General features: G+C 31.8%; 1 protein-coding gene across 2 annotated transcripts in view; it reads right to left on the minus strand.

Annotated features, from left to right (window-relative positions):
- LOC127729350 (uncharacterized) overlaps positions 1 to 21,794 on the minus strand; it is a 101,154-nt gene that overhangs the window by 52,512 nt on the left and 26,848 nt on the right. The window contains exons 5-15 of one of the 2 annotated variants that reach the window (XM_052237123.1): positions 16,692 to 16,820; positions 15,394 to 15,498; positions 14,294 to 14,416; positions 12,398 to 12,501; positions 11,184 to 11,350; positions 7,920 to 8,025; positions 4,490 to 4,691; positions 2,689 to 2,854; positions 2,011 to 2,125; positions 1,543 to 1,831; positions 426 to 530 (exon numbers count right to left, since the gene is read on the minus strand). In XM_052237123.1, the coding sequence (XP_052093083.1) occupies positions 426 to 530; positions 1,543 to 1,831; positions 2,011 to 2,125; positions 2,689 to 2,854; positions 4,490 to 4,691; positions 7,920 to 8,025; positions 11,184 to 11,350; positions 12,398 to 12,501; positions 14,294 to 14,416; positions 15,394 to 15,498; positions 16,692 to 16,820 (1,611 nt within the window). The remainder of the gene's footprint in view (positions 1 to 425; positions 531 to 1,542; positions 1,832 to 2,010; positions 2,126 to 2,688; positions 2,855 to 4,489; positions 4,692 to 7,919; positions 8,026 to 11,183; positions 11,351 to 12,397; positions 12,502 to 14,293; positions 14,417 to 15,393; positions 15,499 to 16,691; positions 16,821 to 21,794) is intronic. The other variant, XM_052237124.1, reaches the window with a different exon arrangement.

Raw genomic sequence — 21,794 nt, forward strand, 5'->3', positions numbered from 1 at the left:
GTCATACCAGTTATATTTTATATTATGTCTGTATCTATAGAGTCAATAGGTGGAGATCAATCTGGATCTATCTAGTAGGTATAAGTCACACTACTTTACCAACTATACAGTATATTAGACCTATATCTACAGAGTCCATAGGTAGAGGTCACTCTGGATCTATCAGTAGGTATAAGTCACATATAAGGGCATTATCCCACCCCTACCAATATACAGTATTGTACCTGTTTCTACTGAGTTAACAGGTGGAGGTCCATCTGGATCTATCTAATAGGTATATAAAGTCACATTAGAGCATGGTCTTATCTTTGCCAATTATACAGAATAGTATACCTATATCTACAGAGTCAATAGGTGGAGGTCAATCTGAATCTATCTAGTAAGTATAAATCACACTACCTTACCAACTATTCAGTATATTATACCTGTATCTACAGCATCAATTGCTGGGGGTCCATCTGGGTCTATCCAGTAAGTATATGATACATCAGAGCCTTTTTGTAGAAGAACTTCACAGTTCGCTTCATAACCTGTATATAATTCAAACATTTTACTGGTACTCAATTCATGCATGATCAGTAAATCTCATATTAAAAAAGTTCACCAAGAAGGATAACACCAATCATAATTCTTCAGAATATGTTTACATTCATGCACAGATCTAGACATATAAGGTGATTCCTATATACTTTAAACTTGAAGATAGTTTGCACTTTATTCATGAAATGTTAGAAAGATCATTTTACAGTGTAGCACATATTTTGTTTGGTAATAGAGGACATTCACTCTAGCTTATATAATTGATTTATTGCTTGGTTATTGTCTTATTACAACACTTTCATCTCTCTTGGCTTTTATCATAGAATTGATGGATTGATAAATTATTGTCATATAATGGTGTAATACCACCATTGATTTTCCCCTATTAGTCTTTGTTAAATTTGCACTTTTCAAAAAATTGTGCAGAATTTATCTTTGTTTCAAATAAAGAAATACTTGGCATGAGTAAAGTTTTATCCTGTCCAGTACTATAGAAAAAATTTCACATAACATTTCATTGCATATAAGAAAATAACCATCACTGGAAGTTAACCAATCAAATTTTCCCCCTTTTTTAACCTGTGTACAAGCTTTAGTAACCATGTAACCTCAAGTTTCCAAAATATTCTATAGAAACCCCAAATAAAAAAATAATGGTGCTTTGAAATACCCAAGATATATGTTTATGACCCAGAAATGTTTTACTGCAATGAAATGTAGGATCAATTACCTACAACTGTCAAATTCAAGGGAATATTTTTTTCGACCTATTTTCGTATGCAACCAGATGTGACGTACTATGATTTGGTGGTATTACACCTAATGCCACTATTAGCACTCTTGGCTATATCATAGAATTGATGGATTGATTGGTTATTGTCATCTAATGCCACTTTTAGCATTCTTGGCTATATCATAGAATTGATGGATTGATTGGTTATTGGTGTTTAACACCACTTTCAGCTCTCTTGGTTATATCATAGAGTTGAATCATAAGCTTACCAAACTCTCGTCTACTGCACATCAATGGTCCTAAAGTAACAGTGGAATTATTTCCAAGGTCTACTGATGTTACAGAACCTACAGGAAGATCTCCTTTGTTTGTCACAGGACCAAAGTCTTGTCGTCGAACTCCATCTACCGTGTCACAATTACATTGTTTGGTTTTATCAAAACATGTTCCTGTCAATCCACATGCACATCTTCCGGGCAGACCTCCAGGAAAGTAATCTTTCACGTTACCATCTATATCTACTATCTGTGCGTTACCATTGGCCATGATTGGTGAGTCCTACAAAAATAGCAGGTGCTTTAAATTGTTATTTTCATCAAGAACTGTTTTAATGTTGTTGATACCTTCTTGAGTTTTTGCAAAGATTAGCTAATACAAAATGTAGGATATTGGGGTTAAATTTTCCTTCATTAATATACATGATATACATAGTAAAATAAAACCAAATTAAAAAATACCTGACAATCATATGTGACATCTTGTCTACAGAATGCTGAGTGTTCAATGATTTTACTGATGTCTCCATTGTTCCCAGCATACTCAATGGGTGTATTAGGTGGAGTTGGACCTGGCCTGTTCAAAATAAAAATAAATCAATTATTTACATGTCTCATATTATTATTTTTTATTCTAAACAGTCTATACACATAGTTCTTTTATTTTTCCTCAATAAACAAAGTAAGATGACTATTTTTAAGAAATAAATAATGTGGATTTATCATTGTAAGTTGGATACTTATTTTTGTGTATTTCATGGGTATAGATGAAACACGAATTTAAATGTTCAATGAAGTATAAATTTCTCATAGGATTGTATGGAAACTTTGACAAAACCATGAAATAATATAGTTTCTTCAATCCAGGAAAAATTGGCACCAACGAAAAAAAAAATTAATCCACAATAAAACATTTACATAATGGTCTAGATCTGTAATAAAGATCAACGATTGTTAAGTTAACAGAAAGCTGATGAGCGATGAATGTAAAAATACATGATATTGTATAACATGTTCAAATAAAGCAAATACAGGAAGCTCTTATTTGTAGTTTCCTAGAAAAATTAAACGAACATTTCATGCACAGTCATTGTAATAAACGTTTTGAAAATCAAACTGTTTTAAGTAAACACTTCTTACTGATCATGGACTATTACTGTGATGCCAACATGTGGATATGATTCCATGTCACACTGGACCAAGATAGGGTTCGCTGGTCCATCAGGTCCATCAACGTCTATAATCTGAGGTCCATTTTTCTTGATTTTCATACTAAACTTTGCTTCATAACAATCAATTGGAAATCCTTTTAAAAAAAAAGGTTAATTATTTTAATGTAATTACAGGAACAGGCTGTACCTTTTCATAAAGATACATAAGAGAATACAATAAAAAAATCCTTACAGAAATAAAATACAATAAACGAATAGAGTTCCAATGTCCCCCAGCTGCACAAATTATATGTCCAAGGGCAATAACAAAAAAAAGCTTTTTTTTTTATTTCTTTAAACTTATAAATATCTTAAAGGGGCATTAGTTGTCAAATTCATGTTCACCAATTTGACATTAAATTCTTATATTTTATTTATAACATACTAAAACGTATATCCAAATTGCAAAATGTGTAAAATAAAGAATTAACAATGCATGGACTCGATAATATGTATCAACATTTCGAGTGTATTTTTGTCTAGACATCATCTAATTTATAACCACTGAGAAGACTGCCGAATGTCATGTAACACGATATAAACATAAATATTAATATAAATAGATGGAGACCATGTACAATTGGATTTTTTTCTAGGTGTGTTTGATTTCATATCGTTGGTTAACAAGTATGTTTATCATTGTACCTGTATAAGAATGATTTTTTGTGGATTAATTCAGTCAACCTAATAGTTCATCCTTGTTTCACTTTCAATGTTGACAATCTTTTCCTATTATTAGCTGAATATATGCGTAACCCATGTCCAGCTAAGTGGTTAGATTGAAGGTCACATGAATATGGATTCATTAAGGTTGATTCACTTGCAAGTGAATAATTCATCAGTAATGTTACTTAGCTTATTTTGACAAAATTAAACCAAATTGGCTGCTAAAAGACAATCATTATTTCACTATTTTACTTTCAGTAATGATTGAACAAAAAAAAAAATCATATTTTAATATTTTTTATATCTCGTAGCTAATGCCCCTTGAAAGAAATTTCCATTGCTGATATAAACCTTTGATATAAATTTGATAAAAATCTGGCAAAAAATTGTACAAGTGAGAGCGATTATAATGCAAATTCCAATATAATTAATATTTCCAAGGGACATAACTCTTTTAAAAATAATTGATCGGCTTATTTTCATTGCTGATGTAAACCTATAAGTTTCATAAAAATCTGGCAAGAATTGTCCACGAGAGCGCTAACAATGCAATTTTCCATTTAATTAATGTTTCCAAGGGCATTACTCTTCAAAATAGTTCATCGGCACTGATTTTTGTACTCGTCTCAGACATTGCAACTATAAATCTATGATATAAGTTTTATAAAAATCTGGCAAAATTTGTGCAAGTGAGAGTGCTAACAAGACCAGACAGACGCCAGATATTTCTATGTCCCTCCCAATGTTTCGCATGTGGGACTATAAAAAAATCAATTCTTGCAAAAATGTAATTATGTATACTATAAATTAAAGCTATGGAGCAGGAACCTCATGTTAAACAAACTCTATTTTATACGGAAATCCTGAAAATTGGGAGGAATTTAAAAAATAAAAATTTTTGACTCCTCAGGCCTTTTACTAAAAGCCACAGCCAGAATTTGTTTTTAAATAATTTAAGAATAGAATATTGGAAATAAGTACTTGCATGCTCAAAGATGGACAATGTCTATCCATTTTGCCTTTAAGGCAAAACCATATATATCTTGAACAAAAATTAGAATTACCAAATGGTTTAGGTCCACATGTGACTGGTCCGAGGTTAATGTCCATCTTCTGACCGTTTATCAATCCCCCAATGTGGACTTTTCGAATAGGAAGCTGATCTTTCTCAATGATTTTTCCATCATCAGTTTGCCCATATACTGTTCCATCACACACACAGTTAGATTCAGGTTTAGGGCAAGCACCAATCTGTCCGCATACACACTGCAACATAACAAACAAATATAAATGAATTTAGATGTGGCATTAATATCATTGAGATAGCAATCAATGAACAATTTGACGATATTTTAAAAGAAGAACAAATGTCAATAGCATATGTCAAGGCAGTATTATATAAAGCTCTATTATAATAAAATTGCAGTTTATTACTATAAATTTTGGATGCACACTGAATCTATATATGTATATGTATACGTAATTCTGCCAATTAAGGCACACCTGCACACTGTACCACCATTGTAACTCTTTCACCACTATTTACATTGTTCAGAACAATTTCCTCGCAGTATGCAGTTACAGTCGAACCTCGTTGTGTCAAACTCGGTTGTGTTGAAAACTCGGATGAGTCGAAGTAATTTCTCAGTCCCGGCAAAATTCCTGTTTGATCTATGCAGAATTACCTCTGATGAGTCAAACTCGGTTGATTCAAATACTCGGTTAAGTCGAGTAAGTTTTATAGTCCCGTCGATGAAAAATTAATGTAAATTGACCCCAATGTCTGGAAGTTGGAAAGTGAGAATTTTTGAAAGATGTAGACCTAATGATAAAAGTTCAAAATTTAATGCATTTCTTATGTAACATAATCATTTTCAAAAGAGGTTAGAGCTGAGTAAACATACTTGTTTGTATAAAAGTTAAAATGACATGTTTATGGTGACCGGTAATTTACACCTTTGTTGATCGTCCAAGCAGAACGTTAAGTGTGTTAAACATATTTCACCTGATATAAAAATGAAATGAATTTAAATGACCCAAGCCAAGATTAAATGAATGGTTAGAATTAAATTCAATCAATTACAACAAATATAAGGATTAAGACAATTATGATGAATTTATAATAGTTTAATGTAAAGCAGACGACCTCATCAGAGACCTTCAGAACTTGTTTCGTTCCGCAAGTGATTTCATAATTTATAGTGACTGACCTTTGTAAATATTTGTGTACATGTATACTATTGATTTTATTTTTGAATGATTTGTATCTGTACTTGTGTGTTTATTATGAAGGACCAAAAAATATGGAGATTGAATGCATGATCATAAAGTGTCAGATCGAAAAAGGGCACACTGTTCAAAGTATATAGTTTACACACATTCCAAATTTATGATGACACACTCGACCTCAGAGGAGTCGAACCTTGGATAAGTTGAATACTTTGGTCCGGTCCCTTCGACTTCGACATATCGAGGTTCGACTGTATTATACACACATATTTAAAATAATGCAATTTAACATAAATATTGTGGCACAATCATCGCACAAGTTGGCACTCCGAGGAGGGTGGGGAGCAAGAAGGTGAACTGTGGTTTATTTTTATCAATAGTACCGCTTAAGTCGACGCTAGGGACCGTCTTGACCTTGTTGTAGGGTATGAATCATTCGTTCATTGTTGAAGACCCTACATCAACTGTCAAGATGAAGAACAGGAATAAAAGCCCTGTTCATTGATATTTTTTTTATTTTTTCTATGTACTGTGTGCGATTTTGTCCCATGTACATTTACTCCATATCCTTTAATTTTCTATTATCAACGTCATGGTCGTGAATGAATTCACTAGTGCAGATTACATCATTCATATACTCATAGTGTAATGTTTATGTTTGACGACAATTGGGTCGGGATTGCAAACTAGTTTTCAGGTTGTTTGTTCTTTCAATAAAGTTTGAGTTCTGCAGACATCTTTTTGTTGTAGTTGTAGCCTAGCTTTTGTTGATATCTGCGATTTGTGGTGCCAATTAGGACCAAAGAAGTGCTTTATTCATTCATCACAATATCGTATATTTTGATAAATTTTAACGTGTATTTTTTTTTTACGATAAAACAAGTCATATAATAATATAGTAAAAGAAAATAACTCTGTCAAAAAGTTCTTGGAAATTTATAAAACCAGCACGACATACCAGCACAACATACCAGCTTCTCCGTGATCAATAGATATAGAATATGGAGAAAATTGTGAAAATATCTTTTTTTTTTCAGTCAACATTTCACTTATGACCACAACAATCGCAGTCGAGATACGCGGAAGCCTTAGAGAATTTTGAAAAATATTCAATTCTGCAATGAGCCTTAGATATTTTATTGTATGATTTTACACCTATACTAAATTTGAGCTTAACGGAAATGCAACTTTTTATGTTAACTACTAAAATCCATTGAAATATTTACTTTGCAGTATGATACTTCCGTGTTCAATCAAAGAAATAAAATAGATAAAATAATTAATTGCGATCTTCACAAACTTTGAATAACAGAAGCTTAATTAGAATGACACTTTTATTAGTCATTAATCCCCAATTTTCAGCTAGTAACGCACTGAGATGGGGCATACGATAGCAGTAATAAAAATATATATCAATGCAATACTAAAACTACCAATTAAGCAAATTTAAATCGCCATAGATCCTTATCATTGTCATACTAAAATCTCATAAAAGTACTGAAACCGAAAAATAAACACCCCTTTTTCTGTTTTTGTTTTTTTGTGTTTTTTTCTTCTTATTTTAAACTGCTAGGTTTTCTTACATATATTTCGATGTGCCCCGTGCTGTCTATCATTTGTTGTTTAGTTTTATATGTACTGTCTATCATTTGTTGTTTCTAAGTTATTGATCTTTTTTTGGGCAATGTATGACAAATATATGTTGAAAAGCCTTGCCCGTAATTATAAATTATGTAATTCATTGACCGCTCCCGACATGTGTAACTTCAAGGCATATTTTAGCTGCGATCGATGTCTTTCACTTTTCTTGTATCCCTGGTGCTTTCGACTGGAGAACTGTCATACACAAGCATTGCACAAGTTGGCACTCTTAGGCAGGTGGGGAGCAAGAAGGTAAATTGTGGTTTATTTTTATCAATAGTACCGCTTAAGTCGACGCTAGGGACCGTCTTGACCTTGTTGTAGGGTATGAATCATTCGTTCATTGTTGAAGACCCTACATCAACTGTCAAGATGAAGAACAGGAATAAAAGCCCTGTTCATTGATATTTTTTTAATTTTTTCTATGTATTGTGTGCGATTTTGTCCCATGTACATTTACTCCATATCCTTTCATTTTCTATTGGAGAAGTACAGAAGAATAGCAAAATATATGGTCCCTCATTTTATTCATAGATTAACTGTTTGCAGCTTTCAAGTGGTTTCATTATACAAATAACCTACTACTACATAAAATCAATACTAAAATACTAAACTCTACTATACCTTGCCAGTTGTTTTAGCTCCTCCCCATGTGTAGTGTTTACTATTGTTTCTGTCAACCCAGTAATCATCACCATCTAACATCTTTGCCTTATAACGACACACAGCACTGTAATAATATAACAAAAATTGAACTGAAAAATTTTAGACTTAAAAAAAACATTTTGCATTATGTATAAAAATGACTCAGCCTTCCAAAAACCACAACAAGTGGACTGCAATGTTTGCATAGAATTACAAAAATACTTTTGCAAAAAAAGTCATGAATTATTTATATAGGCTGTTTGGTTTTATAATGGCCAATTAATTGTTGTTTGCTTGATCAGTCAAGGGTCTAACTTAAATAAGTTATTAGAGAAAAATAACATACATTTGTTATTGAGGGCTAAAAAATCAAAAATCTGTAATAACATATGTATGTTACATGTTTCAAAGGGGCATTATACATCCTTAATTTTGTTAAATTGTGTACTAGTTCTATTGATATTATAATTGTCTTTATGTATATTAAACTTTAGAAAGATATAACAGCCCATAGTTTGCCAATCATGCATAACACACCCATGTTATCACAGAAAAAATATGCCTGTAATAACTAAAGGGTGTTATTACAGCTTCTCTACATCTCTTCAAAGCCTTTTCTCCTACATATATCACAATGTATTTTAATTTATTGTAATAAATAATGATAAGAGCATGTAATGAGGTTCTGCGCAAGCTTCCTAGTCATTCCCAAGTGTCTCATGTAATAAGTTAAATGCCTGTAATAACTAAGCCTTGTTATTACAGCTAAGTTATCACTTAAAAGCCTTGTCTCATTGATTTACCATGGTTGATCAAAAATGTATTAATTGAATTGGAAAATTAGTTTTCAAGGTTATGTATTAAGGTACTGCGCAAGTTTCAAGAATTCCCAAGTGCCCACTGAAAATAAAAAAAATTATGGTACATTTAACTGATAACAAACATATGTTACTACAGATTAAGAGAAAGTATCCGTAATAACACATGTATGTTATTTTTCTCTAATAACTTATTCAAGTTACACCCTTGACTGTTGATGCACAGTGATACATATTTCATGCTTATTAAGGATAAAAACAAACAAGAAGTAGTGTTCTTATGTTCTACTATTACATCACTGTCCCCAGTATTAGGAGGGTTTGGGTGTTCTTATGTTCTACTATTACATCACTGTCCCCAGTATTAGGAGGGTTTGGGTGTTCTTATGATATACTATTACACCACTGTCCTCAGTATTAGGAGGGTTTAGGTGTTCTTATGTTCTACTATTACACCACTGTCCTCAGTATTAGGAGGGTTTGGGTGTTCTTATGTTCTACTATTACATCACTGTCCCCAGTATTAGGAGGGTTTGGGTGTTCTTATGTTCTACTATTACACCACTGTCCCCAGTATTAGGAGGGTTTGGGTGTTCTTATGTTCTACTATTACACCACTGTCCCCAGTATTAGGAGGGTTTGGGTGTTCTTATGTTCTACTATTACACCACTGTCCCCAGTATTAGGAGGGTTTGGGTGTTCTTATGTTCTACTATTACACCACTGTCCCCAGTATTAGGAGGGTTTGGGTGTTCTTATGTTCTACTATTACAACACTGTCCCCAGTATTAGGAGGGTTTGGGTGTTCTTATGTTCTACTATTACACCACTGTCCCCAGTATTAGGAGGGTTTGGGTGTTCTTATGTTCTACTATTACATCACTGTCCCCAGTATTAGGAGGGTTTGGGTGTTCTTATGTTCTACTATTACACCACTATCCCCAGTATTACGATGGTTTGGGTGTTCTTATGTTCTACTATTATACCACTGTCCCCAGTATTACGAGGGTTTGGCACCAGCAAACATGTTTAGCCCAGCAACATTCTGTATATTCCTGTCCCAAAGTCAGGAGCTATTTCTGTCCCAAAGTCAGGAGCCTGTAATTCAGTGGTTGTCATTTGTTGCTGTATTTTATTTTTGTTTTTTTTGTTTTGTACATAAATCAGGCCGTTAGTTTTCTTGTTTGAATTGTTTCACATTTGTCATTTCGGGGCCTTTTATAGCTTACTATGCGGTATGGGTTTTGCTCATTGTTGAAGGCCATACAGTGATCCTATAGTTGTTAACTTCTACATCATTTGGTCTCTGGTGGAGAGTTGTTTCACTGGCAATCATACCACATGTATCTTCTTTTTTTCATATTAATAACTACTGCTCACAGAGGAGTAGGTTCATGAAAGATGAGTTTATAAGTTTTAAGCAAAGTTTTGGCCACAACCATGATCCAGAAAATTTTTGTGACAAGGGGTTCAATATAAACCTTGGAATGTTTTGGTTACAGAACACTTTGATTGTAATGTGTGGCTAAGATTTTACTCAAACTTTTGGGTCCAAAAAATGCATATAATCATTGATTCTTGACAATGTCTCCAAAATGTATTCTTTTGAAGAGATTTGTTTTATTTAGTAAAAGGCTTTTGAAAAAGATCCTTTTAAGTGTGGCTTTTTTTATGTTTTATGATAAAGTTGAATTTCAAGGCATTATTTTGGGTAAAGTGTACCTGATCCTTTATATTTCTGCTCTTGCTTTTGAGTGAAAGGAAATTCATATACAAAACTATGTGACAGAAGATAACAGTAATACGAGAAGTACAGGGTTTAGATTACCAGTATTAAAATTGGCATAAAATATCAAGAAGCTATGATTTGTAGTTGCTGAAACACTAATTTCTTACATACTTGTATGCATCAATGGTTATTTATCCATTAAACAAGTAGAAGATAAATGATGGATCTGATTATGTGTTATAGGGTATGGCTAACCTAGAAGTTCTGACTTACTGTTGATGATAAAAAAATGTTACAAAAATTTATATGTACCTCAAAATGGAGAACATACATGTTTTTTTGGCAAACAGGCAGTAGATAAGTGATGAATCTCATAATCTGTCACACTGTAAAGCTTACCAATAAGAAGATTGGTACCTAATATCAATAAGCTCTGACAGGAAGTTACTGAGAAGAATGTGAGGAAAACCTCTTACAGTTGCATCGATGTTTTGCTGATTTTGTTTTAATTCTGTGCAGTGACCTGTGTCCTTTGGTGTTTGGTGGTTACTTGTCTAATTGGCAATCATACCACATCTCCTCATTTTCATATTTACAATTTTAAAAGGTTTGAATGCTAAATACAATTTGTTATTGGTATAATAGTTTTAAGGAACTCATTCCAGAGATCATGGGACAAATAAAATTTAAACAAACCTCATATACTGAAAACAAAATCCAGAGTTATCTGCCACTGCCTCTATCTCGGGTATTTGTTGTTCATACTCTACAGTGTACTCTGGTTTGTTTTTATTCACCTGAACTACCTCAGTTTTAGGATTCATGATTGTAACGCCCATATCAGGCATAAAATCACAATATACCTGTTGATTTGAAGAAAAAAGACATTCTTAAACATTTAGCCTTAATAAGAGTCTATATGAAAAGTTTTCTTAGGTCATACAATAGTGACATCTGTAACATGTATAAGTGCATAAAATTTGAGTCCAGATACACCGAATGAGGTTCTAACAATAATAATAAAATGCTCAAATATAGTTAAAAGAAACAACCTGTAATTCAATGGTTGTATTAGGTTGCTGGCTGTCTTATTTGATTTTCATTTGTTGTTTCATCATTATTCAGACCTTTAGTTTTCTTGTTTTAGTTGTTTTATCATTATTCTCTTGTTTGAGTTGTTTTATCATTTTTCAGACCTTTAGTTTTCTTGTTTTAGTTGTTTTATCATTATTCAGACCTTTAGTTTTCTTGTTTTAGTTGTTTTATCATTATTCAGACCTTTAATTTTCTTGTTTTAGTTGTTTTATCATTATTCAGGCCTTTAGTTTTCTTGTTTTAATTGTTTTATCATTATTCAGGCCTTCAGTTTTATTGTTTTCATTGTTTTACATGTTGTCATGTCAGGTATAGTTTACTATATATAGTATTGGTTTTGCTCATTGTTGAAGTCCCTACAACCTATAGTTGTTTACATCCACACATTTGGTCTCTGGTGGATATGTGTCTCATTGGTAATCATACCACATCTTCTTATTCTAATAATTTTTTGTTTACATTTTTGGTTTGTAAACAAACATTTGTCCTTACCTTGGACTAACTACAGAGTTTGTCTTTTATAAGTGTACGGTAAATTCAGAAATTATTGTGTGCATTAATCATTGCCATTTTTAAAGAATGGACAAAAATGCAAGATTAATTATTGCTATTCCAAGAAAATCTCCATAAAGATATATGTATCAGATATCAGAATGTGAGTTCTTATTATTGCTATCCTAACCCAGTCGCATTATTCACATTACAACTGTAGTAAAAACCTCGCTTTAATTTCTAATTCTACCGTATACCAGACATTGACAAAACATTCCTGCAACAGTATCATGTGATCAGACATAAAATAAAGGACCACTCACCTCCACTTTTGATAAAGCGTCTGGTCCATCTGGATCAATAATATACAGTCCATCAGCTGATTTGGGTTTTGTTTTAAAAATCTCATCACACGTCCTAGGCAATGCTAAAAGTTAAAAGAACTTTTGTGAAATGCACAATTATGTAAATTCTATTCCAATCTAACGGTCTTATAGCGTTACATTTAAAAATTATTCCCTTGCTACATTTCTGTTAAAAGACATATACATAAAATATTCCAGCCAAGTTTGGTTTAAAAATACATCTACGGTAGAAACTGATTTATTAATTGATAGATGGATGCAAAATGTCCAGCAGCAAGTATTACATTCATATACAGGGAAAAACATGTTGATGTGACATAAATATGAAATCTGTTTTGAACTACACCAATATTTACCTCAAATTTTATTTTTAGCTTACAAGGACAATGGCAACTTGACCTTGATTTAATATGATAGGTCACACTACCTGGATACTTATAGGTTTCAAAATGAGTGAAAATTGGATATTGCTTGATATCAACTCAACTTGAATTTCAATATAATTATAATAGAGCCTTCAGAGAGTTTATTATTACTATTTAAATTAAATAGCGAGAGTTGATGTCAAGCGATATCCAATTCTCACGAGTTGTTAAACCTATTTCTCTTATGGTCAACACTCTTATTGTGTTAAATTAAAAATTACGCGAATTGTTGATCTAATCTTTCGCACATACCAGCATGACATCATATGTTCTGTTCTGGTGTCAAAATTTAACATCAGACATTTTAAAACTTTTTGTAAGCTTGTAGAATGCAATAAAATTTGTCAAAAAGAAGACTTCCAGTTGAAAAATGTGAGTGTTTTGTATATTATTGAAGAAATCACATGTGCCCTTTGCCATGGACGAAATGTTCATCCTCTTAACCTTAGAAAAAAATCAATGACCTAACGAATAGCCAATGGAAATGTCATAACATCGTCTCATGATGCTGGATAAGGCAATCAAGTTAAGGCAGTTTTCGTATCGCTTTTTCGTATATCACAGTCCACGAGTGTGATACGACAAATATCTCTTCATGTAAGAAATAGATAACATGTCACAATCATAAGAGAAATTATTTTAACTAAGTCACACTACCTGAATATATTATTATGACTAAGTTAGGCTACCTGGACATATTATTCTGACTATAAAGTCACACTACCTGAATTAATTTTTCTGACTCAGTCAGGCTACACAGGTAGTAGGCATGAAAAAAAATCACTTTGGGGCTAATTATAAGCTGCATTTTAGATTGAAAAAAATTTGTTTAAATAATATGCAACCAATGTTTTGTAAATCAAAAATTTTTTATGAATAACCACAAAAATGTTACAAATATGTTATCTAAGTAAATAATTCTATCTTCATACAGACATCACAGGTTTAAAACTGTATTGCAATAATTTATTTTTGAAGAGGTCATACATGTATATATATTGATAGATAATTTTTTTTCTTGAACTAGAAAAAAATATTTACAAGAAAGATAGACTCAAAAAACAACATCTGTTGTAAAATTGTTACCAGCAGTAAACTAATCAATAACCATTGGTTTAATGCCAACATCACTCATTCTTATTGGTTGAATATGGGAATTAGAAGTCATTATCAACCTTGAAATCACATGCTTGTTACCATCAGGTCATTCCGTCCTTACAGCTTTTATGATTCAGAATAGACTTATCAAAGAAATATGCTTATCAATGTATTCTCTAAACAAACCAAATCTATGATTCATAAAATTCAATAAATTTTTCATTGTTGTTTTTCTAAATAACTATGTATGCATAATATATTGTAATTTCTCAAATACAGTAAAGAAATCCATGTAGAAATATAATTATAGTTGTAATAAAGAGTAAATTACCTGCACAATCTTTTCCATTGCCAGTGTAACCATTTTTACATTCACATTCATAACTGCCATCTGTGTTAGCGCAATCAGCATCAACAGAACATGGGTATGGTGACAAAGCACATTCATTTATGTCTAATAAAGTATAAAATAAACTGTTATCACAGAGATATGTCTCGCCATTTTGTAATTTTGATAATGCAAATGTTGAAATTAAAATAGCAATACTTTAACATGTAAGTTATGCAAATATTCAAAGTCGATGAATCATGACTGAAGGTACATGGCTAAACAATCTCCATGGAAATGAGATGTGCCAATGCTAATACAACTGCATACCAAATACCATTGACTTATTATAAGTATTTCCCTTTAAACAAACCTAAACACAAACACTAACTTGTAAACTATTCTGTATATCGTCAAGTTATTGGAATTCCAATGGGGACTAACTGTGCACCACTTATTGTAGACCTGTTTCTGTATTGTTATGAGTTAAAATTTATGACTAAAATTAGCAAAGACCCATCGAAACAACATCTGATACAAAAATTAAATAACACTTTTAGATATTTGGATGATATATTGACTCTCAATAATGACGCGTATAAGGTGTCTGCATGTTGATTTATATTTATGAATGATGTCCTTGTACCCATGATGAAATTTAGTAAATCTTTTGACTAGCTTGTGATATCTAAAACCCTGGTGTAATAATTTTTCAGTAATACAGAGATTTCTTTCGTTAAAATCAAATATGTTGTTGCATACATGAGCGAATCGAACAAGTTGAGATATATAAACACCATAAGATGGTGACAAGGGCACGTCACCATCTAATAATGGATAATCAACAATAGGAGACAGTTGTTGTCATGTTTGCATTGTCAGTCATTAGCAGTTCACCCCTTTGTCTTACTAAAAGAGTTACTTCCCCTATTAAAAAATATAGCATATCGAACTTCTTTTCCACTAAAATGTTCTAACCTATAATGATTAAACTCTTATCAAATACAACTACATGTGTAGTGATGACACTTAAATAAACAATTGAAATTTCCACAAATATAGATATAATTGTAGGTTTGTTTGACATGAATGATAACACCTACCAGTACAGTTGAATCTGCCATCCCCTTCATATCCATTCCTACAGATACAGGCCTCATTTTGACATCGTGCATCTGCATGGCAATCAGCATTTATAGAACAAAAAACTAAATAAAAACAAAATTTACAATTAAAGACGGCAAATACAGTTTCATTCTTTATATAAAAATAAGGAGATGTGATACATATAAGTATGATTGTCATTGAGACAACTATTGACTATTGATCAAAGGACAAGGATATAAACGACTTCACCCTACAGCCTGGATCTGCCCCTGATTGTCATTGAGACAACTATTGACCATTGATCAAAGGACAAGGATATAACCGACTTCATCCTACAGCCTGGATCTGCCCCTGATTGTCATTGAGACAACTATTGACCATTGATCAAAGGACAAGGATATAATCGACTTTAGGTCACCCTACAGCCTGGATCTGCCCCTGATTGTCATTGAGACAACTATTGACAATTGACCAAAAGACAAGGATGTACAAATGTAATATGATATACCTCCTGAATCAGTCCCGATTTGTTTCTCACCTGGAAACTTGTCTTTTTTTTATTTGCCAAAATCCAAGGAAATATATGTGTGGATCTAAACTAAAAAACATATAGCTGATGACTTTTATACCAGAAATATTTTTGTGTTTGAATCAAATTTTGTTTCAGTACATTTTCATTTTTAATACATGAAACTACCTGTACAAGAATTGTGGTTGGAATTCAAAATTAGAAGCCATTTCCACTATCTATAATTGTGGAGATGTTCTTGAAAAGATCCAATGAATAAAATGGTCCTTTAACATGCATCATTACTAAATCAATGTATATTTTACTGTCTGTTTACATCAGATAATACCTTACATAGTATGAACAGTGTTCATTTTAAGAATTGTACATAACTTTTGTTACTTTTGGATAAAACAGATAGACGAGACTCTAGACAACCATGACAGCAAATCTCAAGATTCATTGGAAGACAAGAAATATGGTAAACTTTATATTCTTTATCAAAACAAAACCTCTTTTATTGCTGTTTTTATCTAAAGGAACTCTCCATTTATAATTGACTGGTTCATAAACAGTGTGGCATTATGGGTAGGTAACTGTCTTGAAAGTTCTTGTTAGTACTCACATATTTATGAATGATGTTGAATTTATGAATTAGTCCATCAACCCTAGATTAGTTGTAAACAACTTTTTTTTAAATTCACAATTTTAAACTTATAAAGAAATTTTGAAAGTTCATCCAACATTGTCCAAAAAATAAATATTGACGAAGATACCAATACATACATGAACATGAATATCCGTTTCCTCTGTAGTTATTTTTACACTGACATGTAAAGTTGCCGATGGTATTTGTACAGTAGGCGTTTTCATCACATATACAGGCTTCACCGCTACATTCACATTCATTTATGTCTGAAAATATAGCAAAATAATATTGCAGTTCATGCCTTTATCCTTTTTTAAAAAGTTTAATCATATGAAGATACCCAGACAAATCATTTATGAATATAAAAGTTTTACAAAAGGTAAGTAATTGATTGTATCAGATTTGATAAATTCAAACAAAACAAGGTAGGACAAGCATAGTAGTGCTGAATTAAGTATGTGGTATGAAAATAGAAAATTGAATATTCAGAGCAAACAATGAAGAAAAAAATACATTATCAAAATCCTGTACCCAGTTAACTGTGTGATAAACAAGTCATTTTTTTACAACCCCTGAAATTCTCAGTTTTGGGAATCCATTTGGACATAACCGCTTAAAAATGCTACAGAAATAGTTATAAATATTACATTTAAAAAGACACTCTTTATTTAGTGATTTTTGTGAATGTAAGGGAAAGTAGATCCTTGTGTGTTGCACTCGCGGATTGCAACTGTAAACTGTCTCAATCATTTTTTATCATGTCCACTCCAGTGATACGGACATTATCACATATTCACATCAAAGGAAAAAGGTATAAATTATCGATAAATTTATATATATTAATCGTGTTTAAGTAAATAAAAAGGTAAATGACTAAATCTATTAAAAAAACTAAAAATATTTTTGAAATTAGTTGATTAGTTCAGAGCTGTTTGGTATTTAATTAGAATAAATTTAGTTATACATGACAGTTGATTGATAAAATAAGTTAAGTTCTATTTATAGTCGGTTTTGTACAACATATAAAACTAAAGCGCTAAAGTCTAAAGAGCTCTTATCCAACATTTACAGTAAGTATTTAATTCATACCAATGCTGATCTTTTATTGGCTGAAAGATGAATCATTTGAAAAAATCATATACTTTCAAATCATATGAAAGCATCCCAAGATTATACAACTAGTAGCTCTGCCTACCTATTAAATTAATCAACACTATTTTTTCGCATTTATAATGTATTTTGTCCAAACAAATATGTTTTTAAAAAAATTGCAAATTTCATAATTATATTTAAAAAAAAGTAGTTGACAATGAATCTTTTAAAAAATGGATAATTGATTATTATATATAACAATATTATCATCCTATCATATAAATGTACAATAAAGACTGAAATTTGATAATTATTTTACCATGTTTATGAGCTATATCCGTTTTGAAATCAATATCTTCATATGCATATTTCAGCTACATGTAACATATTATAATTGATTTAATGAAGATACTGCTTTCATCTCACAAGATAATTCCTTCCAAAATTTTGTGTTTCAAGTTTTACATTCAGATTCATTATGTGAATAATATCATTTTTTTAAAGTCTGTAAATACAAGAATTGAATGCTGTGTTTTTGAAAATTTTTACCTTATGAAAGCAAATGGCCATCACATTTTAAGCAAGAACGCTGGTCAACTGCTTTCATTTAATAAATAACGCATTTAATTATATGGTAAAAATATACTGGTCAAGGACCAGTTACCGTCAGTTACCAGTTACCATCAATAGGCATTTTTTGTAATAACGGATGCGTTGCATGAAAACGGGCTATTGCTATTATCTGTAGACATATATTTTGGCTTCATATTTAAAAACTTTGTATTGTTTGATCTGATTAAGATAATGAAAGTCTGAGTTTTTCGTTTTGAAAACATGTTGTGGGAAGATACGCATGTGGGGACATGATGTCATTACTTTATAACATCCTCGATTTAAAAAAACTTACCATTTTCAAATTTATAATATATCAATTGCAAAGATTGCTTAACAACACAAAATTCTTCAATAAGAATAAGGACAGAGGGGGCCAGAAATGGCCCTTATCATACCTTGTCCTTTGAAAATCATATTCTTTGGTCTCCTTCAATACAGTTTATTTTGTTAATCTGAAGTGACATAATTTATGACCAGTTCAGACTTTGTGAAAGGAAGAAAATATTTAAAATATACAGACATAATGACTATGTGTTTGGTTAATTTAGCAAAGAATCTTCTTGTCTTACTACAGAAAAGCATAATATGACATAAATACTCATAAAAAGTGGAAATATTAGTGTCAAGAGTAGATTCTTAAATGACAGTGACTTGTCCTCATTACCATAAAATTTCACGGCTATAAATCTGCCTCGGGGGCCACTACCTATATACAAAGTGCTAGGATGTGCCGCTGGAATAGGTCACCTTTTCAAGCTTGAAAATATGTGAATAGGTTGGGAAAACTATCAAAAATATATGATAAGGTCATAACTTCTTTGTCTGTCACCTTTCTTGGTGTTCCCAGCTGTGTTTTTATCAACCAATTTTTCTTACATTACACACCACATGAAACCCAAACAATATGGGAAAAGGTTACATTTTCAACTACGCAATATTAATATATGAAAAGGCATAAATTTATAAAATCTAAATTATATGAAAAGGGTGGGGTAACTGAGAACCCTAGCAGTGTCACGGAATAGAAGTTCCTTCATAATATAAGTTCCAAATGGAAACAATATTCTGGAATATTATTTCCACTGGAATAAATATTACAGTAAATGTTCCTAACGGAATAAATGGTATAGAATATTTGTTCCAACAGGAACAAATATTATGACATTGTTTATAACAAAGTATACCAAGTTTCGTGGTTTATAAGATGATTTTAAGATTGATTGTGTGGTAACTTTGGTAATACTTTTTATGCATAGTAAAAGTATATTTTCTACAAGAATTCCTGTAAAAGAAATATTTGAGAAAAAAAACACGAATTTCTGAAGGCAACATAAACTGGTACCGGACAGGGACAGTCTATACTATAGAAATTAGAATGGACTGTCCCTGTACCAGACTAGTAAACATCAACAATAAACAGATAAAACTATTTACCCCCAAAAAAAACAAAATAAAAGCGAGTTCACGTGTTTGTGTGCGAATGGACTAGGGTTCATATCAATTAACCCCTCTCCCGGAGATTTATTAGAAAGGATTTCCAATAAATTTCTCCACCCTTTTGCAGTATCATGTTGGGTATTTTTTTTTATTTATATCGGGTGGTACAACTCGTAAGGTGACGAAAGGGAAAGGGAAAGAAACGTTGATACAATGTATAGATCGGAGCTCTTGAAACTTGAAAAATTTGCATTTGTTTTTACTATTTCTGACCAAAGACATATATGCATATGTCTATATGTCTCTGTTCTGACTGACACTCATAAAAGTGAATTTCATATCCTCTTGATCTGGATCAGAGAATCTCAGATGAAACTGTACTTAACCTCTATCATGTTGCAGCAGTTTTGTAATATCAAACACGAATTGAAGTTTTGTAATATCAACACGAATAGAATATTGTTAAATATTTCTGTAAGACAAATTACGTTTTGAAAAAGGCCATCGTATAATCCTCACTCAATATTTTTGGAATTTGGCTGTGCCAATGTTGGACAAATTAATACGGCGTTGATATTTGCCTTATATTTTTTTATTTGATCTGGATAACAGGCGCTATGGGAATGGACACCCTTTTTCTATTTGTTGTTGTTGTTGTGTTTTTGGTTTTAAATTTTGTCTGTTTTTTAATAAATATTCTGTAAAAAAAAATGAAAATAACAATTAGTAAATTTTATGCGTCCGAAGCACTGGTTTGGATTTACCTTCATTAGGAACGTTCAAAGCCAAATATTTAAAAGCAGAAGATGCAAGTGAACTATTTAACCAAAAGCGACCTAAAACAAGAGATTAATATTTATGCCCCCGCCGTAGCGGAGGGGGCATTAAGTTTTACCCTTGTCCGTCTGTACGTACGTACGTTCGTCCCAAAATTGGTTTCCGTTCTCTAACTTTAGTTTGCCTCAACCAAATGTTATGAAACTTATACACAATGCTTATAACCACAAAACACAGATCAAGTTTGAATTTTGGTGGCGTCACTTTTACCGTTCTAGAGTTATGCCCCTTTACAAATGGAAAAATTGCTGAATTTTTCGTTTCCGTTCTCTAACTTTTGTTTGCCTCAACCAAATGTTATGAAACTTATACACAATGCCTATTACCACAAAACACAGATCAAGTTTGAATTTTGGTGGCGTCTCTTTAACCATTCTATAGTTATGTCTCTTTATAAATGGAAAAATGGCAAAATTTTTATTTTCTTCTAAATATCAAGTAATTTTTATTAAAATTGGAGTTATCTTCCTTTGTCCATGATTATAATTGAATCAACTACATTCAATGCTTTATACAATGCAATGTTTAATTTTGACTTCCACTGATAAAACACAGACCAAGTTGAATTTGGGTAGTGTCACTTTAACCATTATTGAGTTATGCCCCTTTATAACTCGAAAGATTGCAAAATTTTAGTTTCCATTCTGTAACTTAAGTTTGCCCCAACCAAAAATTATGAAACCTATACACAATATTCATTACCACAAAACTAAGATCAAGTACACATTTTTTTGATTCCGTTTTCTAACTTTAGTGCCTCAACCAAATGATATGAAACTTATACACAATGCTTATTACTACATAATACAGATTAAGTACGAAACTTGGTGGCAACACTTTTGCCATTCTATAAATAGTTGTGTCCCTTTATAAACATAAAAATTGCTGAATTTTTCATTTTGTTCTCTAACTTTAGTTTGTCTCAACTAAATGTTATAAAACTTATACACAACCGTTCTAGAGTTATGCGTGTTTACAAATAGAAAAATTGCTGAATATTAAGATCCTGTTCTCTACTTAAGTTAGCCTCAACCAAACGTTATGAGACTTACACACAATGCTTATTACCACAAAACTCAGATCAAGTTCAAATTTGAGTAGCATCACTTTTACCGTTCTTCAGTTATGTCCCTTTATAACTATATGATATGCAAGCGGGGGCATCATCTGTGTCCACATGTGGACACTATCCACATTTATTTAGTAATATTTTCACTCATTTTCGCTTATTTATAAATGTGTTCATGCTCGTTTCAAAA

The sequence above is a fragment of the Mytilus californianus genome, unplaced genomic scaffold, assembly GCF_021869535.1.
Source record: "Mytilus californianus isolate M0D057914Y unplaced genomic scaffold, xbMytCali1.0.p SCAF_2, whole genome shotgun sequence".
In the NCBI taxonomy this organism is placed as follows: Eukaryota; Metazoa; Mollusca; class Bivalvia; order Mytilida; family Mytilidae; genus Mytilus; species Mytilus californianus.